The sequence below is a fragment of the Pleurodeles waltl genome, chromosome 12, assembly GCF_031143425.1.
Source record: "Pleurodeles waltl isolate 20211129_DDA chromosome 12, aPleWal1.hap1.20221129, whole genome shotgun sequence".
Taxonomy (NCBI): domain Eukaryota; kingdom Metazoa; phylum Chordata; class Amphibia; order Caudata; family Salamandridae; genus Pleurodeles; species Pleurodeles waltl.
In genome coordinates, this window is record NC_090451.1 from 236,853,056 (window position 1) to 236,879,734 (window position 26,679).

A 26,679-nucleotide genomic window follows, 5' to 3' on the forward strand; every position below is an offset into this window, starting at 1 on the left:
GGCAAAGGCAGAAGTCGCAGTGAAGCAAAAGTGCAGCTGCTGGGGACCAGCAAGGTCCAGGAGGACTCAACCCACGGTGGTGAGTCCTAGGAGGACCCTAAGCAGGGCAGAGATTGTAAAGAAGAGGAGGCAGCCTCCACAGGAGACCCACTGGATGAGCAGAGGAGTCCTGCTGGAATCTTGCAAGCCAAATCTGAGGACCCACCCAAGAGAGAGACCCTAAATAGCCCTGAAAGGGAGATTGGTCACCTAGTCAGGTGACCGCTTATCAGGAGGGGGCTCTGATGTCACCTGGCTGACCTGGCCACTGAGATGCTCTCAGAGGTCTCTGCCATCCTTGGATTCTAGGTGGCAGAACCCAGGGGCCCTATGGAGGAGCTCTGGGCACCACCCCTGGGGTGGTGATGGACAGGGGATTGGTCACTCTTCTTTCCTTTGTCCAGTTTGGTGCCAGAGCAGGGACTGGATGTCCCTGAACCAGTGTAGACTGGTTTATGTACGGAGGGCTACAAATGTGCCCTTCAAAGCATACCAGTGGCTTGGAGAGGGTACCCCTCCCAAGCCATGTAACACATATATTTCCAAAGGGAGGTGGTGTTACCACCCCCCCACCCCCTCCCCCCGTCCAAAAGGAAATCCTTTGTTCTGCCTTTCTGGGCTTAATCTGTTCAAGCACCAGGAGGGCAGAAACCTGTCTGGGGGGGGGGGGGGGGGTTAACAGCAGCTTGGGCTGCCCAGGAAACACCAGAAGGCTGGTAGGAGTAATGCTGAGGGTCCTCGAAGGAACCCCCAGAGTGCATTGAATCTTACTTCCAATACTGGCATCAGTATTTGGGTATGATTCCGACATATTTGATACCAATTATGCCTAGGTTTACCATTATGTAGCTGGAGATAGGTAGTGACCTGTGTCCAGTACACGCATAAAATGGCATCCCCGCACTCATGAAGTCCAGGAAAATGGAACTGGAGTTTGTAGGGGCACCTCTGCTAGTGCAGGGGTGCCCTCACACACAGGTACTCCTCTGGGCTAGGAGGGCCTACTATAGGGGTGACTTACAGTGACCTGGTGCAGTGACCTTATTGAAAAGGTGCATGCACCCTTTCACGTAGGCTGCAATGGCAGGCCTGCAGATACACTGTGCATCGGCTCCCCGTGGGTGGCATAATACATGCTGCAGCCCATGGGGATCCCCTGGTATCACAATGTCCTGGGTACCGTATACTATGGACATACATGGGGGCACCAGTATGCCAAACGTGGGGTGTAAGTAACAATGTTACTAAGTTAGAAGGGAGAGCGCATAATCACTGGGGTCCTAGTTAGTAGGATCCCAGTGAACACAGTCGAACACACTGACAACAGGCCGAAAATGGGAGTAATCATGCCAGGAAAGAGGGTACTTTCCTACATACAGGGTCTGTTTAATCCTTGTTCTCTCCCTTTGTCACTATTTCTATCATCCTCATCTGTTCTCCTATTTCCTCCTTTCTTTTTTTCCTGTGGGGCAAAGTCTAATGATGAAAAATAAGCCCTGGTTCCCAAAAATGAGTGCTGGGTCCAACCACCAGCAGCCGCCAACTCAGATTAAGCATTGAGGCTTAGACAGAAAAGGACCTATGGTGAAGAACTCTGTGCCTATGACAATATGATTTGCTGTAACGGACCGTGAAACTAAATAGTATTTTCACTTCCGACAGGCATTCAGTCAACAGTGGATGAAAAGCAAGACAAATCAGAGAAGCTACATTATCGAAAATAATAACACTTATGGGAAGTATAGGGAGTCCTTGACCTCGAAGAATAATTGATGACCAAAAACATGACACAATATTAGCTAAAAGAGCTACGTAAAGTAAAATAAGGCTTATATACAGGAAACACATGGATGGTCCTTTGCTGAGGACTCTGTAGCCGTCTGGTGCTCAGACTGGGATGTATCAGTGTGTGGGAAGTGTGATACACTGATGTGGAAACCACGAACAGCGTAAAGCCTTTGAGCTGCCATTCGCTCCGTACAACATTAAACACATGCTCTAGCATTGGGGTACACTGTTATATTGTCCTCACTTTCTTTTATTTGTCTGTAAATTATGAACGAATCTGAGTGTTAGAAAGAATGAATCACAAGAAGTTCATTGTCACGTGTTTTGATCTATCCTGCAAAACACTGATCTGCTTTTAAGAACCTTCACCAGGTGGTGCAATTTAATTAATTACAACTCCTCTTAAAGATGACATTACTCAAAGGTGTAATGCTAGATTACTCAAAGGTGTAATGCTAGAAAGTGGAAACTTTTACTTATTATGGGTGAAATATGCCTAGAAATTAACAAGCATAGAAATTAACTGTTTGTTCCCAGTGCCACAGGATTTGGTTCAAACCTACGTAGACTATGACACAGTTGTCAGTGCAACATCTTGAGCGTGATTAGTTGATATTTGCCACAACGTATTTCATAGGTGAGTCTGCAAGAATTTGGGATGGCATGGAGTGACTCCTGGCTTTCGTTTGGAAGGTTTCACTATACTTGGCAGCATTCCTGCCATGTCTGTGGGTCAGTTTGCTGCTGTGAACTTCTAGGAACCGATAATAAAATTTTCCTCTGTGTCAAGAATGAGTCTGGCACAGGATAAAGTGAGGGGAAGGCAGGACATTGGTTGGCAAACACACGTAGGTTTAACAAATGTAAATATTAAAAGTAAATAACACAGTGGGTACTTAAAAATCCGACCAAATATAAGGAAATGTTTTTTTTCATAGTAACAGAAAATACATTGGCTTATGTGCAATTGCTCCATTTTATTTTTATTTTTCGTTTACTTTGGAAAAATAAGCTTTTGAAATAATGACCTACCTGCACCTCCAAATAACTGTGAAGAAGACTCATACATTTCTTCTACTTTACCTAAGAGACCTTCCACGTGGATAAACAGGGGGCTGATGTTTCACCAGTTGATCAAAGAAGGAATGAGTTGGTTGTTGGGTCTATGTTGCCCTTGTGCACACACTGAAGTAGAGAAAATAGTAAAGGACACATAATCAAACTTTTTCTGTTTCAGGCAGAACACATCTACGTTTCATCTTCTCCCATACAGAACTCCAGAACCAACAAACTGTCGGGTCTCCTTCCCAAGCAGCTCAACTCTGAGAAGCCTGCTAAGTGAATATAATGAAATTGAGGTTCGGGTAAGTCAAAATTCAGACAAATTTAGCCAAGAGGGAGATGTACACTTTAAGGTCTCCCTTTTGTCCATCCTAAGGTTGGAAAATAATATATGGCTGCTCTCAGCCTTTGACCTTCATCTACGAAGTCCTTTTCTTTGAAGTACAGGAGTGGTGTCTGACTTTTATACATGAATGCCGAAGTCAGGAAAGATTTCCAAGTTAACAGTGGCTTTGTAAATGATCCTCTTTACATAGATTGCATGCAAATTGACCACAGGAAGATATCCTTGAACCAAATATGATTCTTGCTCTTTTTAAGCGATGTTGGGAACTCCTGAAGTAGCAGAAGCCATAAAGTTTTTTGGTTTGCAGGTCAGTGATATAACTCAGCAATGTGATCAGAGGTGGTGTGGTCTCTTTCTCCTGTGATATTTGCAATGTGGGCTTGTGAGCGATATGTATATATGCTGTACAGTCAGCAGATGAATCCTAACTGGAGACAGCTAGAGCTCAACATATCAGCAGTGAGATCATGCTATATCATGGACAAGAAACAACAATCATTCAAATATATATGTGAAATCCTACACAATAGGAGATTACAATTCAAATGTTTCTTGACACTAGTACAGCTACATTTCAGATTAGAAAGAAACCAACTACATTTTAGTATGGGAAAATCACCCCAGGGCCAGCTGTTCAAACATTCAGCTAGACGTTACAGAGTGGCAATTTCACGGGCATTCATAGCATATTTATCTATTTATGAAATTTACATTTACATAGCCAACTAATCATTTACAGGTGCTGTCAAGTGAAGTAAAAAAAAAAAAAGGCAGTTATAGGATAAAGTGCAAAGTAGAAATGGACCCGGTGTGTGATGGGCTCTAGGCTAGCATTATGAGATGATACAAATTCAGACAAACCAAAATCTTATTCAAGACTGTTCCCCTGGTGGCAGGTGTACTGTTAGTTTGCTGAATAAATTGCAGTAGATGTGATCATCCTTCTTTAAAATTTAGCCCATGGCAAGAGCATCTCTATTAGATGAATATCCTATTTCCGAGACTTGGATTATCTTTTGTGTTAAGTAACACATACACGCCCAGACACTGCAAAGGGGGAAGTTGAAATAGTAATGTAGTTTTAAATAGACAGAGGAATGGACAGAAAGCCACAAATTCCTTTCTCAGTAAGACGCTCAAGCAATTTGAAATCCCACAGGATGATGACCTTTTAGATTTAGGGTAATGGTAAGGACTTCTGTAGCATAGTATAGTTGGCATATAGTTTCCACTGGATCACACCAGAATCAACTTTGGCACCTCACTGTATTGCTGCACAGTGCATGGTGGGTGTGATGGAGCAGTCAACATTCTAGTAGCAAATTGCAGCTAGCCCCCTTCGTAATTGGCATCTCTGTTGTGGAAGAAGATTGATTAAGTGTGAAAGTACTTCAGTAATTGTCCTCGAGTTTCGTAATGCTCCATTTCAATAGGTACCAAGATCTCAAAATGAAGAGTTTGAAGTAAATCCTGCACTTTGGAAATGTTTCTGGTAGTTAATAGGGTCCTAAGATCAGTTTAGACATAAGGTTGAGATGCTTCTATAAGCTTTTTCTCTTGTTTTATGCATAGGGAATGCATGAATGTTTATGAGGGATTTATGGCTAACATGGCTGAGGCTGATTGTGGCATCACTATACTTTGTGCTTGGCTATAGTGTTACTCTGTCTGCTTTGTCGTATTATCTTTGCATAATGGTATCTGTCTGATTTTGTTTATGCTTTTACTTTCAGTATTTTGATAGTTCCCAGTGGATAAGATAATTTTCTGAAAGGTAGGGGTCTCTCTCTCCCTCTCTCTCTCTCTCTCTCTCTCTCTCTCTCTCTCTCTCTCTTTCTCTCTCTTTCTCTCTCTTTTTCTCTCTTTTTCTCTCTCTCTTTCTGTTTGGGTTTATGTCCCAAGGTTTGGAGTGCATGCCTTTCAAGGTCTTAGCATGGTTAATAATGAAGTTACTATGTCATTATATGGGAAGCAGAAGGATTGTTGGTTGCCTGTTGAGTTTTCAAACAGTTAGGGTCCGGTCAATGCCAGTTGTGCTCTTTTCAACAAGTGGTCTAAAAGGCATAGACCAATGTGGTTAGAATTAAACTATTGGGTTGGGTAGAGACGAACTAGCCATTTGACACTTGGGGTGGCTTCTGGTCATAATTGTCTCTTGATAGAATAGTGTGACTAACATGGTGAGGATTATCATGGTGGTTGCTATTACAGAGAGTATGAGTTATAGCACAGAGAGTATTTTGGCATGTGAGGGGACCATGGTCTGGGATCTGTCAAAGGAGTCCCTTATTTTGACTACTGCTTCTTCCTGACTTAAAAACCTTAAATAATCTTGCAAGTTCTATCGGATAATTTACCTTTAATCCAAGCCTTTAAAAATTGCATTCATGTATGCTTTCCTTTTCAGTCTCTGCTCACCTCTTCCCATCAATTCAAAACCATTCCACCAGAAAACTTTCTGCTGGCAGCCCTTTTCATCAGGACTGAAAACTGGTATCCCATTTGATGCCTCAGCATCAGTTAACTAATGAATGGCGTTGTCCAAATAGGTACTTTTTTATCCAGGGACCTCCCAAAAATGTCACAAATTCACCATAATTGGGTTTGACCATCTATAGGCCTTTGCTGCCTTTTGGCTTGGTTTGCGCTAATGGCATACCATATGCATACATCCATATACATACAAATGTTGGTACAACACCAGCTTAGATGCAATTGTAAGAAGGGACTCTGCATATTTAGGGGCATATTTATACTCTGTTTGCGCTGAATGGGCGGCAAATGTTTTGACGCACAATCGGCGCAAACCGTGCACCATATTTTAAACTTTGACGCCCGCGGATGTCAAAATTCCTCAGTGGCGTCATTATTTGGATGCGGGAAACTGCCTTGCGTTAATGACATGCAAGGTAGGCGTTCCCGCCCAAAGAATGACTTTAAGGCCTGTGCGCCTTATTTATACTCCTGCGTCATTTTGATGCACAGGAGGGGGCGGGCCTTAAAAAACAGTGCACAGCCTGATGTGCGCTGTTTTTTAACGCCTGGCTCAGGGCAGGTGTTACAGGACCAGTGGGCTCACTTGCATGGTCTCGGACCATGGAAGGAGTCCAGAGGTGCCCTTTCCTGCCCCCAGGGACACCCCCTGCCACCCTCGCCCACCCCTGGAGAACACCCATGAAATGGGGGACCCATCCCAGGTAAGTACAGGTAAGTTGAGGTAAGTATTTTTTTTTATTATTTTAAAGTGGCATAGGGGGGCCTAATTTGGGCCCCCTACATGCCACTGTGCCAAATGGCCGTGCCCAGGGGACAGAAGTCCCCTGGGCATGGCCATTGGGCAAGGAGGCATGACTCCTGTCTTTGCTAAGACAGGAGTCATTTCAATTGCGGCAGTGCGTAAAAAAATGGTGCAAGTCCGGTTTGAGGCATGATTTTTGCCTCAAACTTGACTTGCACCATTTTTTGACGCACAACCCTCATTTTCCCCTACAACGGCGCTGCCTGGTTTGAGTCATTTTTTTTTTTTTACTCAGACCAGTCCGCCGCGCCGGCTAATGTCATTCCTTAAATAAGGCGCCTGCATGGTGCGTAGGAATGGCGTTAGCCGGCGGTAAAAGTTTTGACGCAAACCAGCACCGGCGCTAGTTTGTGTCAAAAAGTATAAATATCAGCATCATCTTCACTGGCCAAATTCAGTATTGCTTGAAGTAAACAACCTGGCAATTTCATAACAGTAAATGGACCTTAGAACAATTCGACCTTTTTATTTTTTAATATCCAATTGAAAGATGATTAAGGATTTCCTAACAATAGTTGCCACATTTAAACAAGCAAACGTCTTCAATTCTTTTTACAGGTGGACTACAAGTAATTTTGCCACCTTTGACGGGACAGTTCCAGAAACTTGGTCGTGTTCGGTGATTTCCTCGTCAACCTCTTACCTCTTGATGTAGAACCAGACATGATTGTTTCCTTACTTTGCCTCAGGATGAAACATAATATCAGCCAATAACATGTCTTGGGCATTGCTAATATGTCCATCGTTGTCTAAGATATCCTTAAAAACAGATACATAGATTGAGATCTAAACATCTTGATAAAATATTCCTTTCCTAAAGTATGCTTTCTGCATTTGAACTTAGGCTAGCATACAAGAGGGATCATTGGTGCGTGTCATACTTCAGAGGTTTATCAGATCACTTCCACTCAATCAGTCAAGGCTAAGTTCTGTTTAGTGAAGGGATTCTGGTTGTACATTTTACTGTTAAAAAGGAAACTCAACACACTGCTGGTATCCTACAGCAGAGGGAACAACACAATATCAGTTTCCTTATGTTAATTTCCTAATAATCATCCTGCCACTGCAGCCTACTATGGCCTATATTTAAGGTTGAGAATGTTTAATACTCTCAAATAGCTTTTGTTACCAATTTAAAAACTGCAATTGATTTTTTAAGAGTTCTATTGTATCATAAATAATTGTTTTGAGCTTTGCTTTTTTGTTTGGGAAACCAGGGATTATTAGCATCCATGATCGATGACTATGCCTCCAGTGAATTAGAGTTAAGGTGACATAAATATCTACACATGTCTGTTTCAGAGTTATTTATGAAAATATGTTAGGTTCTCAGGTGGATGCGTTCATTACTCCTTGTTTAATCTGTGCCCTTTGGGCAATCAAACCAACACATTCTTACTTGCTAATTGGCGCAAAAACATTGGCAGCAAAACAGTGAAGCAAAGGGGAGCACAATTTTAAAACTGAATGATGTTTATCCTGGACAATCTTTATTGATCTCTAATACAGAAAACAGTTTTCCAAGGGCATTCCACACACCCAGAGTGAACAGTTTACAGGATTAAAATTTCTCTCTTCCTCTCCGTGGACTGTGCAGTTATCTGCTAGCAGCAAATCAATTCCCTCATGGGGTTATGGAGCTTAAATGTGCAGACGCATATATCCAACTGCACTTGCTAAAGCAGATCAAGGTTTATTGATTAATAACTGGTAAGAAATGGGGGAGCTAGGCTGACTGGAGACGAGGATGTTGGTATCTCCTGGGGTCTTTTGAAGGTGGCTCTTAATTTCTGCATCTCAGTACTTCTCCAGAGGGCATTTAAATGCTAGACTGTGAATGCCCTGGGTGTTCACAGTAGAGCTTCGAATGGAGCACTTGGTAGTCTGCTCTAACAGTGTCAGGGTGTGATCACCTTGCTAATCTCTGATGTATCAGCATGAGTACGAGAGCTTAAGTAGGTGATGACTGATGGTGACGACCCCATAGCATCACTGCATGGAGAGAGAGAGTCCCAGTGACGTGGAGTGTGACTGTCTCAAGTGATACCAGCAAGCAACCAGTGAATTGTGAAACTTTAGAGTGCCATGGCTGAACCGGAGTTACAGCATCTTTAAAAGAAAAATAACACACAAAATATGTGAGGAGCATAAATCATGCTGAAGGAGTTGTAATGCTGACCTGAAAGGCTTTATAGCAGCCATAAGCTACCCTGACCATTGGTTTGTTTATTTCTAGGGTTACTATTTCTCTGAGTACCCAGTGCCTGTAATTTAAAGTGTACCTCAAGAACTGCAGAACGTATTGTGCCACCATGAGGGTGACAAAGCAGAGCAAGACTCCTAGCCTGCCATTTCTGGATGGCAGAGCAGTTGTTGAACTGCTAACTCAACTTTGCCATTTAAACTAATAAAAAAGTCCAAACTTCCTTGTTAATATATTGGTCGGCCTTAAAGTAGGCCTATAGAGCCCTAAGACAGGGTGCTAAATATATTTTTAAAAAGTAGAATATGTGGTTTACAAGTTCTTACAAAACCCCCAAACTGTAGTAAAAACTGCCCAAATTGTCGTTTCTACCATAGAAAGGCTAGTGGCCCCATTGGCTAGTGCAGTGATAGACACTGACAACATAGCTGTGCTAAATTCTAAATGAGACTACTGAAGTTGGTATTTCAAGGTTTCAAAAGAATCATTACTTTAAAGCCAACTTGATGTCCAAGTCGAATTTAATGTAACTTCTAAGTGAATGGCCACTTAAGAAAGTTGGCACTCAGTTACCCAAGTTTTCAAGTGACCGTTTAGAGTTGCTGTCCTCGAGTTAGCCTTCTGCCCTCCTAGAGAGATGCGTGAACGACTGTCGGCAAGGGACACAAAAGGCCTGCTGTTGGAAGAGGTGTTACCTCTCCTTGGCAGGCAGACCAAACAGGGGGTGAGCCCAAAAGTCGAGCTTCGAAGGGGAAGCCACCTTTATAGAGCAAACACTGGATACATGCAAATGGGGTGTGGGGGGAGGGAGGGTTCGGGTTGGCTGCTCTTTTGTTCTGGTAAACAAGTTGGCATTGGGGACAAAGAGGAGGAAACAGTTGCCAAACAAGTTTTTGCTTGGCTGTATAGCTCTTAGGTAGCTATAACTCTAATGTGGTACCAATCTCCATACACTGTAGAGAATGGTTCTACCATATTGAGAGTAGGCAGAATATTGCATTCTGGGATAGCTAGATGCCACACTTTGCAGGAAGTAGTCATCAGGCAAGAAGGGAGCCGATAGCCCATTGGCTAATAGTCACTGCATCCCCAAGGGCAAGTTGTGGGCATAAAAGTGGCACCCTTCGCACCCAGACCTCAGATCACATCTGCACCAGAGAGAGGACCGAAGAAGGACTGCCCTCCTGTTTCCTGGACCCAGCAAAGAAACGCTGCGCCAAAGGCTGGACTGGCATATGCTAATCCTGAGGCTAGCAAAGAGGACTGTGCCTGTGGTGCTGTGCTCGAGGAAAGGTGCCCGAGTCCCAGACAGAAGAGTTGATCTCCAAAAGTCAGTTGGCTTTACTTCCTGTTACATCTACAGGACCACAAAAGCTGATGAAGCCTGCGTTGGCAAGTTGGTAGCCACAATCACTTGATCACCACTGGCAGCTAAAGTGCAGCCTGAGAAACAGAATCTGAACACTCAAAAGTTGCACCCTATTCTGCTGGGCCTGGGAGAGTCATTGGAGTGCAGTTAGGTTGCCCAAAAGGGACATAAGCCTCAGTTAAAGGGAACCGTTGGTTTCTCTGTAACCGGAGACCAGTAGACCAGTAGCAAATGTTTTTTGTCTGAACTTCCCCCAGATTTTGAGAGGATCAGCCTCTGTGGCCAAAGTCACCCCACCATGTTTGTGGACCGAGGTGTGGCCACAGGAAAACCCATGTCAACCAGATCAGCATACTCTGCATCTTTCAGCATCTTGTATCCCTTGTGTCAGGACCACTCAATTGAAGTCTTTGCTGGTTAGCCAAGGAGCCTGGAAATAGACCTGAGGCTGCTTTGATTGCACGGTAACTGTGCTGCCAAGCCTTATTGCCCTTGTGACTTATTTTTCCTCCCTGCTGGGGTTAGTTGCCTAAAGCGAGACAGAGTAACCGAACATAACTTTACAATAGTTTTCAAACTAAAAGCAGTAGTTGCCAATGCTTACTTGTGTTTTGAGTGGAAGTAAATGATGTATGTTTTGCTTAATGATTTATATCTCAGGAACCCTTGGTTTACTCGTTTTGGTGTCCAAAAGTTCATAAAAGTAAGATCTATTTTTATAAATTGGTGTTGGATTTATTCTGTGTCCCTTTTCTTTCTTGTACAGCTGTTATGGTTCTTCTAAATGCTTTAAATGTGTTTCTTTGTTTAAGTCTGCTCAAAGCCAGAGCTATTCAGGGCTGAGCTTAGGTTTTACAAACGAGCATTGCTGGACCCAAGACAGGTTTGTGAGTTTACTACACAGTAAAGATCATACAGTCACACCAAATACAAAGCCGCTTTCCTCACAAATGTATGTTTGTTTTGAGAAGAGATGATAATAAAGGTTTAAACCTATAGGTTAACAGGCGTGCTGCATTCAAAACAGTCCTTTGGGAAACAGGATGTCTGACCTCACCAATGAATATAAAATAGGGTCTTTTTTTAAACTGGTTAAAAATTTGGGCATGAGGCTAAGACATTGATGAAAGAAGTTCGAAATTTGAAGGTCACAAACAAAAACTCAAGTGTGATTTTCTGAAGAAAGTGCCTTGTGGTAAAGTTCATCATAGCTAAAGAGAAAACATCTGTTATACTGTTTAGCTCAGGCTTCTCCAGTGAGTAGCTCATGAGCTACTGGTAGCTTTCCAGCTATCTTGGTAGTTCTCGTATGTCTAGACCAGCCTACTAAAATAGATGCTTTTGCTTGGTTGTATATACATAAACCAAAATAGAGAATCTATATTTGATAGGAAAATTGATTTATTTTCATAGCTCATCTGATATTTAGGGACGAATGGTTACAAAAGGTATTACCTTGCATATGGTAATCTTGCATATGGTGGCAACTAATGTTTTCTTTTCTGATGTGGTCACCGTCAGAACATTTTAGTAGCTGCTGATGAGTTTCACTAGCATAAGTAGTTTGTATTACAGAAAAGGTTGGAAACTCCTGATGTAGCTGCTTTTACTCCAAATCGCCAACACCTCATGCTTTCTCTTTCCACAATACTCAAATTGCGGGTACGCTCAACCCAGTGAGTGACTTCTGGTCACCCTAAATATCTATGTTGGTCTGATTTTAGTAGGCTTTGCCTTTTTTAATTAGCCTTACACTGTCCAGTCTAATTATAGGTGTCCAGTTTAACTTGAAATTTTACGCGACAGTGTCTGTGTCCTTGGAGTAACACCCAGACTGTGCTCCTGAGTGAATTCTCATCCAATGATTCCACATGTCTGACCCACCCATAGCTCAGAATAGCGGAAGCCTCCCCTATGTTTTTTCTTCAGTTAGGTGTGACTGGCTGGTACATCTTCCAGTGTTAATTGGTGCTTTCTGACCTAGTTATCATGTTTTGTTTTGAAGATGATCCCAGGGTGCGATTGAAACATCAACAGTAATGGTTATGAGTAGTAATTTGTTCTGTATCACTTGTGAAGAGCTTTAAATCAGTGACTGAACAGGGTGGAATATTTCTAAGGACTCCTCAGTATCTTTATTGCTTATAAGCACGCGTCTACACCCACTGGTTTATTTCAGTGAAGCTAAAAATTACTGACTGATTTTATTCCTATAAAAACGTTACCCCAGCATTTATCCATGTTTGCAGAGTTCTGTTTTATTTTTCTTCTGTCTTGATGTGAATCCAAGTATTCCACTGTCAACCTATAGATTTGTTATCTTCTATCATATATGGCTCCTAGTTCATTGTGGTTGAAAAGAAAGCTTCTGTTTGGTGAATTGGACACATACTCACCCAAGAAATGTTGTGGGCATTCTAACTATGTACATCTGGACCAACTATCCTCTACAAGATGTAATTAGATAAAGATCTCAACAGCTTTATACAATATTCCTTTTGCCTTAAAATACTTTTCTGTTGCCTACCATAATTGGGGCTGTTGGGTAGTATCATACATACAATGCTTACCATAATCAGTGTAGGAAAGTACGTTCTTTTTTGGCATGGTTACCCCACGCTAACCAGGACCCCAGTGACTGTGCGGTCTCCCTCTAAATTTGGTTGCTTAGGACTTAGCACACCCCACAATTGGGATACTGGTGCCCCCTTATAAGTCCCTAGTATATGGTACTTAGGTACCCAGGGCATTGGGGCACCAGGGGTTCCCTAGGGGTGGCAGCATGTATTGTGCCACCCATGGGAGCCCATGCAAAATGTGTCTGCAGGCCTGCCATTGCAACCTGCGTGAAAAGGTGAATGCACCCTTTCACTACAGGTCACTGCACCAGGTCTCTGTAAGCCACCCCTATGGCAGGCCCCACTAGCCAAGAGGGCAGGGTGCAGGCATCTGTGTGTGAGGGCATCTCTGCATGAGCAGAGGTGCCCCTACAAACTCCAGCTCCATTTCACTGGACTTTGTTAGTGCGGGGAAGCCATTTTACCCGTGTTCTGGACACCTGTGTCCAGCTACTCCATGGTAGCTCCTAACCTGGGCATGTTTGGTATCAAACATGTCGGAATCACACCCCAATACTGTTGCCAGTATCGGTTGTATGATTCGATGCACTCTAGGGGCTCCTTAGAGGCCTCCCAGCGTTGCTCCTACTAGTCTTCTAGGGTTTTCTGGGCAGCCATCGCTGCTGCCACCCCTTAGACAGGTTTCTGCCGGCCTGCTACTTGACCAGCTCAAGCAGAGGAAGGCAGAACACAGGATTTCCTGTGGGAGAGGGAGATAACACCCTCTGCCTTGGAAATATGTGTTACATGGCTTGGAAGGGGTAGCCTCCCCAAGCCACCAGTATTCTTTACAGGGCATATTTGGAGCCCTTCTTGCATAAACCGGGTTTCAGCAGTCCAGGGACTTCTGGTCTCTGCTCTGGCATGAAATTGGACACTGAAAGGGGAGTGACCACTCCCCTGTCCATCACCACCCTAGGGGTGGTGCCCAGAATTCCTCCAGGTGGCCACTTGATTCTGCCATCGTTAATCCAAGGTGGGCAGAGGGTCCTGGGAACATCTGAGTGGCCAGGTCAGGCAGGTAACGTCACAGCCCTTCCTGATAGGTGGTCACCCTGCTAGGTTACCAATCCCCCTTCCTGGGGTATTTAGGGTCTCCCTCTCGGGTGGGTCCTCAGATTCAACATTCAAGATTCCAGCAGGACTCCTCTGCATCGTTTAGTTCATCTTCTGGCCACTGGACTGAAACTGGACCCTCCAGTAACCGTCAATCTGCAACTCCAGCGACGACACCGCTCTGCAACATTGTTTTTCCTGCTCTTTCCAGCAACTGCAACATTTCCTTGGCTGTGCATCCTCTGACGGTGATGAGTCTTCAGCCTGTACAAGAAGTAAGGAATCTCCCTTGGAGTGAAGGAGTCACTCCCCTGCATCCGCAGGCACCAGGAAAGTAGGCCAGGAAATCGTACTCCTAGAAAATATGTGTGTACTGCATTTTAACTTAAGCACGTATGCATGTGTAGATTTGCTCATGCAAAAATCTGTTGAGCATTTACTAGTTCACTTTCCCCTCCAACTGCTTTTTTCCCCATCCCTGGAAGAAGTAAATTTCCAACCTTTCTCACTATGGGAAATTATAGAAGAGCTGGCAGAAACCCTTAAAACATGCAAGTTAGTAGTTTTGCACAGACTCAAAAGGACATTCCAGCCCTGTAACTATTGCGTACCGCTACCTCCAGCCCCAGTATGTAGATCTGCAGAAAGGTGGCCAAATATGGAAATTGCTAGTATTCAAGCTATTCTATTATATTAGCAATGACACAATAAGAGAGGCTATTATCAGAGCTCTTATATAATGAGATTGCTGCCATAATGTGTCGCCGCACTTCATGGCACCAAAGGGACAAGTACATTTTTTTTTACAGGACAAGTACATTTATGAAGCAAACTGATCCATGGACAATTTGATATTTTATTAAATTCCACACCCCTGTTAAAGCACAAAAACACAGTTTTCCTAGCAATGTTCCATATCAAGCAGTTTCACCTGAACATAGAGTAAAAATGCTCTCAGATTTACCAAAAGAACCAAACGCTCTGCATAATGCTGCCCTTCCTCCAACATGGAGCACCCCCCCCATTAACAGTTGTATCTAATAGAGACTTCTAGCTTCAGATTCCTTACCTTAGAATTTCCTGGCATCAGCTTGGAATCCGGAAGTTTTGCTGAGCAATACCCTTGTGCATGCCATCAGGTGGCATTGTTCGGATCCGCTTGGCGTTGTTGGATTGGTCTGTGATTTCACAGCATCTATAAAGGTACCACCCAGGCGTGTCTACATCAGTTCTTTCCCTTTCATGCCGGTTAAAGGCCAGATCCGTAATCGAGGTACCTTCTGTCTTTTGCAATAGGACTTTTTTTTCTTTTACAAAGATTTTTCCAGTCCGTGCAAGATGACATATAGAAAGACTGGGTTCAAGCCGTGCAGCGCCTGCCACTGCGCCATGTCGGTGATGGACCCCCTTAAGGTATGTCTCTGGTGTTTGGACCAAGACCACGACTCAAAGTCGTATTCCGACTGCTGGGCCATGCCTCCGAAAGCGTTGAGGGAGCGGTCCCTAAAGCTCATGGCAGCCCGGCAGTCGACATCGGCTGGCGCGACTCTTCAGAGGTCATGTGCCTGGTATAGAAGGAGGTCGTGGGACTGCTCCAGGAGCCCAAAGTCCCACTCGAGGTCCTCCGGGCACTTGGGGAAGAGGCACAAGAAGAAGAAGAAGAAGAAGTCAAAGCGGACTTCACCTTGCTCGTCAGCGGATGAGGCAAGTCTGGAACGTCGATGTTCCAGGCATGGTTACACAGAGCCAGGGAGGACTTCGAACCTCCCCCCGTTTCCAGAAGCCGGAGCGACCCTGCTCAACTCAGTTTTACAAGCCCATGTGTCTTGTATTTTAGCAGGCTGGCCCCGCCTGTGTGCTTTTGGGCCCGTGGGGTCAGCAGGGGCCCCATCAGGTTTCACGCCGGCAGATTCGGCCTCTGCGTCAATGGGGTTGGATCTGGAACGATGCAGAGTCCATACAGTCTGCCGCCCGTGGCATCGCTCCCGACATCGGCGTTTCCTGCGCCGCCAGCGAGCGCGAGCCCCATTTTAATACCTGATAATCTGGAGCCGGAACAGGGTCGTACGACGGCGCTAACAGTCACCAGATCATTCCCTAAGCCTTTCTATGATCAGCCAGACATTGGTGAGGAATGGGTGGGGTCTCGGACCCTCTGGAGTCTCAGTTGGAGCAAATGGACTGGTATGAGGAGTTGGGAGAAGCCAGCGGCCTGGACTTCTCTCTAGATGTTGGCATGCTCTCACCTCCTACTGTGGCTACGGAGGAGGGAGCATCATATGCTATGGTGGTGTGTAGGGCAGCTGAGGTCCTGGACCTAGATCTGCCTACGGTGCCAGTCAGGACTAACCTCCTGACTGAGGTGCTTCAGCCAGGGGTTTCCACATTGGAACCGATGTTGCCCTTTAATGAAGCCCTCACGGATGTTCTGCTGGGGGCGTGGTCCAAACCCAGCACAGGGGTTCCTGTAAATAGGACAATTGGCCACTGTCATCGCATAGCTCCAAGTGATCCTAGCTTCCTCACACAACACTCCACCTCGGAGAGCTTGGTGGTCCATGTCCCATGGCGCCTTCCCTTCTACTTCCCCAGATAGGGAATCCAAGAGGATGGACCAGCTTGGGAGGAGATGTTTTCTTCCTCCAGCCTTGCATTGAAGTCCGTAAGCGCTTCATGACGTTTTTTCCCATACTTTATGAGATATGGTGGCGCAGGTGCCGCCTCAGGTCCTGGAGGGTGTGCGGGACACTCTCTCACAAGCAGTCAAAGATGGGAGAGATACAGCCAAGTTTACTATGAGGTGTGGTTTGAACACAACTGACTCGCTGGGTAGAGCAATTTAATCGATGGTGGACCTTCGTCGCCACGCCTGGCTTCGTACATCTGGCTTTGCGGGGTATTTCAAGGCAAAGGTGGACTCTGCGCTAGAGCGCTTCATGGATTCAGCCAGGTCCCTTGGCCACCCCTCGTCAACAGTCTGTCTTGCGTCCCTTTCAAGGCTTTGGAAGAGGTGGGGTACCACGCCAGCCACCGTACTCCGTCAGGTTAGCATCCTGTGCGGGGACAAGATTCTGGTACTTTCAGACCCAGAGGGTCTGGCCAGAAGTCATCTACCACCCAGCCTCCCTCCTCCACCACACCCAAGTCCTCCTATTGTGATTCTGCAAGACCACATGTGTCCAGTTGGAGGGAGGATTCAATTTAATCTCCCTCACTGGTGGTCCATAACATCGGACAAATGGGTCTTATAGATCATACAGAAGGACTATTCCCACCCACCCCAGTCTTTCCCTCCCTCTATGCCTCCACTAAAACAACGGCTGATGGAGGATCACATAGTCTTGTTCCGTGAGGAAGTTTCGGCTCTCTTGGTCCAGGGAGCCATAGAAGGGGTCCCGGTGTCAGAAGTAGGCTTTGGTTGTTATTCCCACTACTTTCTGATACCCAAAAAGAACAAGGGTCTTCAACCTATTCTAGATTTGCAGGACGTAAATCTCTTCCTCAAAAAGGAGAATTCAAAATGCTCACTCTGGCTCGGCTCTTATCTGCCCTTGACCAAGGAGACTGGATGGTAACGTTAGACTTGCAGGATGCTTATTTTCACATCCCCAACATGCCTGCCCACAGGCGTTACTTGCGGGTCACTGTGGGTGTCACAAGCACTTTGTGTTTACTGTGCTCCCCTTCGGTCTCACCAGTGCCCCTCGTGTGTTCACCAAAGTGATGGTGGTGGTAGCATCTCATCTGCTCAGGCTAGGGGTTTGTCTTCCCCTACCTCGATGACTGGCTGTTGAAGGCTCCTTCGCACCAGGCTGTCGTCACTCACCTTCAGACTACAGCGAACCTCCTGCATTCGCTGGTATTCAATATGAACGTGCCGAAGTCACACCTGACTCCCTCTCAGAAGCTCCCTTCCATTGGAGCTGTTCTGGACACCGTGCAGTTTCGGGCTTATCCTCCCGAGCAGCGAGTCCAGGATATTTAGCTTACGATACCGATGTTCTGACCTCTATCCTGGATTTCGATGAGTCAGACTCTGAGGCTGTGGGGCCTCATGGCCTACTGCATCCTGTTAGTCAGATATGCCAAAAGGCATATGAGGGCTTTGCAGTGGGACCTGAAGTTTCAATGAGCACAGCATCAGGGGAATCTCACCGACACAGTTCAGATCTGGGAGGGAACTGCAAAAGATCTGCAGTGGTGGTTAGTGAACTGCAGTTGGGTGAGAGGCAGACTTCTCTCCCTTCTGCATCTAGATCTCACAGTAGTGACAAATGCGTCACTTCTGGATTGGGGCGGCCATATGGGAGAGGTGGAGATCAGAGGCTTCTGGTCTTTGGCGGAATCTGGACTCCATGTCAACTTACTGGAGCTCCGGGTGATCCGACTAACATTGAAAGCATTTCTTCCTTTTGTAAAAGGGAAGATGGTGCAGGTGTTTATGGACAACACTACCACGATGTGGTACTGCAGCAAGCAGGGCGGTGTGGAGTTGTGGACCCTTTGTCAAGAGGCCATGCATCTTTGGACATGGCTGGAACAGAAGGGCATAACCCTGGTGGTTCAACACCTGGCAGGTTCTCTGAACACCAGGGCAGACTGACTCAGCCGTCGATGCCTAGCTGATCACGAGTGGTGTCTCCATCCAGAAGTGGGACAAGGACTCTTTCAGCAGTTGGGAGAGCTTTGGTTAGATCTGTTCACCTCCGCAGAGAATGCACAAAGTCAGCAGTATTGCACGTTGGAGTTTCCAAGGCGGCACTCACTCAGCAATGCTTTTCGTCTTGAGTGGAGTTCAGGCCTCCTGTATGCCTTTGCACCCATACCACTTCTGCCCAGAGTTCTCAAGAAGATCAAGAACGACCAGGCCCAAATAATCCTGGTGTCCCCCGACTGGGCAAGGAGAGTCTGGTATCCAGAGCTTCTGAAAATGAGCATTGATCCTCTGATCAGGCTGCCCCTTCGAGAAGATCTTCTGTTGCAGTAGCAGGGGAAGGTTCTCCACCCAAACCTGTCAACTCTGCACCTTCATGAGTGGAGATTGAGCGTCAACAGTTGACAGCCTACGACCTTCCTCCTGGAGTCTCTAAAAGTTATTCTGGCAGCCAGCTCTCCCTCTGCTACAACGGTATACACCTGCCGTTGGAAACGATTTGTAAATAATTGTACAGAAAGATCTATTGATCCTCTTTCTGCTTCTCTCTCAGAAATTCTTATCTTTATCTTATCCCTTGCCCAGCAGGGCTCTGCCTTGGGCACTCTCAACAGCTATCTTTCCCCCACTATTGGCTTTCCTTCGGCTGCCTGATCAGCCTTCATTATTCAAGTCACCTATTGTACATAGATTTTATTAAAGGACTTGTACATATCTTTCCCCCTATGCCCTTAGTTATGCCTCAGTGGGACTTCAATCTAGTTCTCACATTTCTGATGTGTGCTCCCTTTGAGCCATTACATAACTGTCCTCTCCGGCTGCTCACCATCAAGGCAGCCTTCTTAGTGGCAATTTCATTTGCCACGAGGTTGAGTAAGATGCAGGCTCTCCCAGCTAAGCTGCCATATCCCACCATGTTCCCAAGCAAGGTGGTACTTGGAACTCGTGCCTCTCCTCCCCAAGGTGGTGACCATAGTTCCCCCGAGTCAAAATATCACCCTGCCCACTTTCTTTGCTCCACTCCATCTCTCTAAAGAAGAGGAGCGACTCAACTGGCTGGACCAAAAAAAGACCTTGACCATACAAGATTTCCAGGTGGATGACCAACTCATTGTGGGGTATGTGGAAGAAAAGAAGGGTTAGGCAGTGGAGAAACTAGCCATTCCGCGCTGGGTCATTGCAGTAAGCTGGCTCTGTATATGCTATATCAAAATGAAGTACAGTGTGCACAGAGTCCAGGGGTTCCCCAGAGGCTTAATAATGGCTAAAGTAGATAATACTAATGCTCTCTTTTGTGGTAGTGAGGTCAAGCAGTTAGGGTTATCAGAGAGTAGTGTTAAGCATTTGTTGTACACACACAGGCAATAGAGGAAGCACACACTCAATGACTAACTCCAGGCCAATGGTTTTTATATAGCAAAAATATATTTTGTTACCTTATTTCTAGACCCACAAGATTCAAGTTGCAGGTAAGTACATTTGCAAGTAAGTATTCAACATATGTATCAATACCACATTGTGTCAAATTGGCAAGTAATACGGTTTTCACATAAATAGCAATAATCTGTTTTAAAAGTTGACAGCAATTTTCTGAAACAGTTCTAGGGGGGGAGAAAGGTTAGCACAGTTTCGAGGTAAGTACAAAACTTATAGTTCTAGTCTTTAGGGATTAATTGTCCACAGGTTGGGGTTTAAGTTAACCCCAAACACCCATCACCAGCAACACGGGGCCGGACGAGTGCAGAGGTCAAAGTGGAGGTTGATTTAACATGGGTTCCTATGGATGCTGGGGGCACTCGGAATCAGGCCCGCTTGCAGGTAAGTACCTGTGTCTTCGGAGGGCAGACCCGGGGGGTTTAGAGCACCGAGGGGGGCCACAGGTCAGCACCAAACAAAAACCTCAGGGGCGGCAGGGTACAGGGTGCAAACACAGCATTGGGCTCCCAATGCTTTCCTAGAGGGGGACCCCAGGGGACACAAGATGCTGCAGGCTAAGTCCAAGGGGTTGGTTCTGGGAAACCAAAGGTTGGACAAGGAAGAGAGCCGCCTGCTGGATGTCGCTAGACCGGTGGTCGGATTCCCCAAGACCAGGGTTCTGTGGGTGCAGTGGTTCCCTTGGGCGCTGGGTATCTTCATCCGGTTCTCTCACGGTCAGGGCAGTGCTCCGGATTTAGGCTGCAGGCTTTGTGGTGGTTGACAGGAGAGGTCAACCCATGGTGGACACTAGGTCAGAATCACCTGGGTTTCGGCACCTGGACACGGGCCATGGGTGTCAGGTGCAGAGTGGGCAGGACTCCCTGATACCGGGTGGTTCTGGTGTCCTTTGTTGGAGTTTCTTTTTGGACAGGGTCGCTGTTCAAGGGAGTTTTTGGTCCTTTTGGGTGCCCGCAGTCCTTTTGAGTCTTTTAAGAGGTCGCTGGTCCTGCAGGATGTGTCGCCTTTTGGTTGCAGGGCTTCAGAAGCTGGAGACATGCCGGTAGGGCTGGGGCCAAGTCAGTTGGTGTCTTCACTCTTCTCTGCTGGGGGTCGGCTTAGCAGTCCTTCTTCTTTTCTTCTTTCTTCTTCTTGAGGTAGCCAGGAATCTGACAAGCTAGATTCAGGGGAGCCCTTAAATCCTGGATTTAGGGGTGTTGCAGGGGTCAGCGAGCAGTAGCCAATGGCTACTGTTCCTGAGGGTGACTGCACCCTTCCGGTGTCTTCTCCCTTTGGGGAGGGGGACACAGACCTAACCCTATTGGTCCGTGTCCTCCAAACCAAGTTGGAGGATTTTGCAAGGAGGGGGTCACTTCAGCTCTGGACACCTTAGTGGTGGTCCCAGCTGAAGTGGTCAGTCCTCCTTGTTTACCTGATTTTTCCGTCGGTCTTGTCGCCAAAATTAGGGCTTTGTCTGGGGGGAGGGCATCTCCACTAGCTGGTGTGCCCTGGGGCACTGTCCTTAGCCTTTGAGGGTGATGGCTAGGTGTTACAGTTCCTGCAGGGGGAAGGTGTGAAGCAACTCCACCCCGTGCAGGCTTTGTTTCTGGCCATAGAGAGCACAAAGGCTCTCACCCCATGTGTTCAGAAACTCATCTGGAAGTGACAGGCTGTCAGACTGGTCAGTTCTGCACTAGAAGTTTGGCTAAAACACAGGGGGCATCTGTAAGGTGCATTCTGTGTGCATTTTTCAGTAAATCCAACACTGGCATCAGTGTGGGTTTATTGTGCTGGGAAGTTTGATAATACGCTTCCCAGACTTAAGTGAAGCCATTATGGAGCTGTCGAGTTCGTAATGACGAACTCCCAGCACCTATACTTTATATGCCCACACTGCCCTTACATTGTCTAAGAATGGATTTAAACACTTTAGGGGCACATTGTTCAAGCAGCTGTGCCATCAACCGTGGTATAGTGCACCCTACCTTAGGGCTGTAAGGCCTGCCAGAGGGTTGACTTACCTGTGCCACAGGCAGAGGTTTGTAGGCATGGCACCCTGAGAGGGGTGCCATGTGGACTTTGTCTCCCCACCAGCACACACAAGCTGCAAAGGCAGTGTGCATGTGCTTGCTGAGGGGTCCCCCAAGGTGGCATAATACGTGCTGCAGCCCTTATGGACCTTCCCTGGCCACAGGGCCCTTGGTACCATCGGGGCTTTTTCACAAGGGACTTAACTGTGTGCCAGGGAGATACAAATTATTGAAGCAATGGGTACAGATTTTTGGAAAGAACACTGGTGCTGTGGCCTTGTTAGCAGGATCCTAGCACACACTCATTAAAGTCAGCAGCAATATCAGGCAAAAAGTGTGTGTGTGTGTGTGTGTGTGTCAGGGGGGTGAGGGGGTTAACCATGCCAAAAGGGACAATTTCCTGCAGTCCTTCTGTGCATTACGATCTGCTATGCATTGGCCAAAAAGCAGCCTCAGAAGGCTCATCCCACCTGGAACAAGGCTGCTACCACTGTACTAGCACGAGGTGTTCCAGTCGTGGTTCTCTGTAATGCAGCAACGTGGGCATCACTCCACACTTTTGCAAGACACTACTGCCTGTATAATCAGGTCTGTAGAGGAGGGCATTTTCTACAGTGCATTCTAGTATAAGGAGATTTGTCCGCAGCCCACGGCCAGGAGGTTATGGCCTAGGTATCTATTCCAAGGTAAGGAATTTGCAGCTAGAAGTCTCTATCAGATGAACAAGGTACTTACCTTCGCTAACACATTATCTGGTAGAGGCTCTATCTAGCGGCATATTCCTTAAACCCAGCCATACCTCCCCGCTCTGCGGTCACATCTGATAGGGTCCGGGATTGTCCCTTTCAAGGACCTATTTTTTGCACAGACAAACTGTTAGTTCTTTGTATGACTCTGCACTTCTGGTGTGGGAGTTAGTGGAAAAGGAACTCACGTACGCGTGCCTGGGTGGTGCCTTTTATAGGTGACTGTGACATCACAGACGGCTCCAACAATGCCACAAGGATCTGAACGACGCCACCTGACTCCGCACGCAAAGGTATTGCTCAGTATAAGTTCCGGATTCCAAGCTGACGCCAGGAAATTCTAACTAGCTGAGTAATCTGCAGCTAGTTAGTCTCTACCAGATAATGCGTTACTGAAAGTAAGTAACTTTTTCATTGCACATGACCTCTTGTCCATCATACACCTGCTAAAATCAAGAATTTCTCAATATATCAAACTAAGGGCTTAGTTTGCTAAAGTTTTGCAAGGGCACTCGTGGCGCAGAAGATAGCATCAAATTATTTACCCTTCTAAAGGTCTGTGTGCTCCACACTACATTGTATTGTCTTGCATCAGCATCAGTAAAAAAGGCCCTAAATATGGTCAGTCACTTAGGCCCTCTGCGGCCATCAATTCCCTAGGTATTTAGTACATATTTCAGTAAATTCATTGCACCACGAAGTGAATTTTACGAGTAGAAATTTCAGATGGGGCAAGTGTTTGGGCAATATAGTGTGGTAATATAGTGTGGTACTCCCTGCAAAGTAGATGATCACAAACAAACTGATTACTTTTTGCTATTCTCATACCACTTGCAAGTTGTTCCTAACTTAGAAATGCTTGAAATAGTACTCTTGTCAAGGGCCGTATTGAGAGAGTTTCCCTTCTTCAACTGGAGAACCTATATTCCAATAACTTTGAGTGGTGGGGAAGGGTGTTCTCAAACTCCGTATTTTCTCCATATAGAAACAAAAAAAGATGTCCAGTGTGGTCGTGCAAAATCCTGTTACATTTCTGAATGCTGAACTTTTATTTGGTGTATATTTTGCACAAGTGCATATGGAAATACCTACGGGTAAGATTTAGACACTGAAGGGTGCCCCCCCCCCCAATCTATCAGGGTGGCAGTCATCGCCTCCCCTTCCCTGGTCCGACTACCACACACCTAGCTTCAAGATTACCGCCAGTCTGTTGGAGATCTCTTTTTTTTCTGGGAGTCACCATCCATAGATGCACTGAAAGTTTGATGCACGGCCGCGTCTTTTAGGCTGATGTGCACCAAAGGTTTTTGTTTTCACAAACAAACTCCCAAATCAGGAATACGTTTATGAAAAATAAAAATAGAATGGCCTCTACACTGTGGGAAATTTCTTCCAGGGTATTGGGCTCATTATGTGTTTTTACTGTTCGTGACTGTCAAGATTTATGTGGTAGTCAGGGACAGAAAGAAAGACATTATTTCATCATCTCTAAAAAGGATGGGTGGTCCTGATGCCCTTACACCGACAGCCACTATTCTGTCAGCCCGTCAGTGTACGTTTTCCAACAGCAGAGCCTGTGGGGAGACCTCCATTGGAAAACAGATAGTCTGCCCAGCATAAAGTAGAGAATGGGGACCAAGTGTTTGGTTGATGGTATACTCCATTACATTTGTGGTGGAATAACTTGCCTGCCAAAATTTAAATAGGGCTTCAGTTGTTGTTTTCCAGGAGTATTTCTTGAATTCTTTGAGAATTCAGTGAAAGTGGTAAATTTGCTAGAAATATAGGTGTTATCTTATTGGAGCAAAGTAACTACTATTTTGTTGTGCCTCTTGGGAGTTGGTCCCCATGTTGATAAGCACTGATGTTTCCTCTCAACATACTCTTTTGTATCTCAAATTGTAGTTATTCTTCCTTTTTTTCTTGACTTTTGCATATTACACTCCAAATGCCCATATACCCTCGCGACTTGCAGCAGTATATGTAAACGACTTACAAAAATGTACATTGTACCCCACTGCCAATATCAAGGAATCTGGGTCCACCTTTCAGACAGATTGAAGTGTTGGTGTATGGGAAGGCCAAGACCGAGACAATGATGTTTGTCAGAACATGAAGGTTGTAGTCAGTCTGGAATCTACTGTGAACACCATGATTGCCTCCATTTTATTTAGCTTATTTCTACTTTATAGCCTGACTTCAGTCTTTTATCTGTAACAGAACGTTTGACATTTCTAGTGACATTCAAAAATTCTAAGTTCACCATGGCTGCCTACTATCTAAGCTGACGTGCTTTTGTCATTTTCATCATTAACCACATGGTACCTTACCAGTGTATACTTACCTCCACAATATTTTGGTTGTCAGTATTTTCATTAAAATATTATTGTAGTGCAATATTTGTGTAGTCTGTTTTCTAATGTTCAACCATTGTGGTACCTTTTCTCAGGTTTTATAATCTGGTGTTTGATGATATAAGGAGTATAAGCACTTTTTCAGTCTGGATGAGTACTTGGCAAACATGCTGGTAATACGTTCAATGTCTCAGACAGACTATGTTGGAATGAAGTCCACGCCTCTCAGGTGCTATCTCTTTCTCCTCCAGGTGACTGCTCTGAACTTCAACCCCTTCAGATATGTCAGTAAGAAGGAGATTGTGGGAAGTGTCGCCGGCATAGCGCTCAGCTCAGAAGAACTATTCATTGAAGTCCCCAGCATACCAGAAGCCATTGAGGTGTGTTTAGCGTCCGGGTAATCTGAGGGTGGCTGGGATCTGTAGGGCTAGACGTGATCTTGTTGTTTATGAGGCCCAGAAAGTTGCTCTTGAGCGTGAACTCTGATCTTTCCTGTTTCCATTGCCTACATGGTTTACAAGCACAGGTACCCGTGTGTCTCCCACCTACCTATTGATTAGGAAAATAAAGAAACCTTACTTCTATCTAGGCAGTACCTGCTTCCTTTTACCTCACCTCAGCATCTTCCTTCAGAATTGGAACCCTGGTCTTTAATTTGATGATAAAGGACATATAATTCAACTGGCATTCATAAGTCATGATACTGTATAGCGATCGCATCCCATGAAAATGGATATCTTCGTTTGTGGCTTACTCTGTGCTGTATTACATATTGTTCCTGTAAGGAAATCCTTGATAACATTTACTTATTTGGTGGATATGTTACCAGACCCAGTATTCTTGTATATGATGTCTAGATACCAGGGGAATTCCTAGATGCTGTGTGAAGATGAATGTGTTTCTCCTGTTCAGACTGCCTCTTCTTCCCTTATATGGCAATTTATTCCCTTAGATGACTGCTCTACTCCCATGTGAGTGATTGGCTTCCATGTGATTAATCAGTTCCTGTGATTGCCTTTCTGTCAAATGTCAATCATGCTATTGTTACGTTTAGGCTCCTGTGTGACTGCTCTTTTCCAGCATGATTACTCTTCTTCTTGTGTCTACTCCACTCTTCGGCACTATCCACCTTATGTGAAACTCTTCTTCCCTTTCATATATGACTTCTTTTCTGCTATGCGACTGATCTCCTCTTAAATGACTGCTCTTTTCCTCTGGTGAGACTGCCTTTGTCTTCTGTGACTCCTCTCCTCCTATGTTGCTGTACTCCTTTCTTGTGATTGCTTTCTTCTCACATGACTACCCTGCCTTTGTGAAACGGCTTTCCCATTGTGTGGGTGCTCTCCTTTCCTGTGACTGCTTTTCTCTCATGAGACTACCCTGCCCTTGTGAGACAGTTCTCCTCTTGTATGACTGCTATCCTTTTCTGTGATACCAGTGCGCCCTGTGACTGCTCTGTTTGTAATTGCTCTTCCCACTGTCCTCTTCTGTGACTGCTCTCCTTGTGTGTGACTAGAGTCATCTCAGCTGACAACTAAACTTGCATGGTTGTAGATGTAGAAATGATGTAGTGCCAGAGCAGCTGACTCTGGAACCTGGCGACCCAGGTTTCAATTCTGGCCTCTTCACTTGATTCACTATTATATCATTCTGAGTACTCTGTGTACCCAAAAAATGAATTTCATGTATGAAATATATCTGTG

The 26,679-nt window shown here is 45.5% G+C and overlaps 1 protein-coding gene across 1 annotated transcript in view; it reads left to right on the forward strand.

Moving 5' to 3' along the window:
• LOC138267111 (polycystin-1-like protein 3) overlaps positions 1-26,679 on the forward strand; it is a 522,747-nt gene that overhangs the window by 40,512 nt on the left and 455,556 nt on the right. Inside the window, exons 5-6 of the mRNA XM_069215961.1 lie at positions 3,065-3,191; positions 25,228-25,356. Of these exons, the coding sequence (XP_069072062.1) occupies positions 3,065-3,191; positions 25,228-25,356 (256 nt within the window). The remainder of the gene's footprint in view (positions 1-3,064; positions 3,192-25,227; positions 25,357-26,679) is intronic.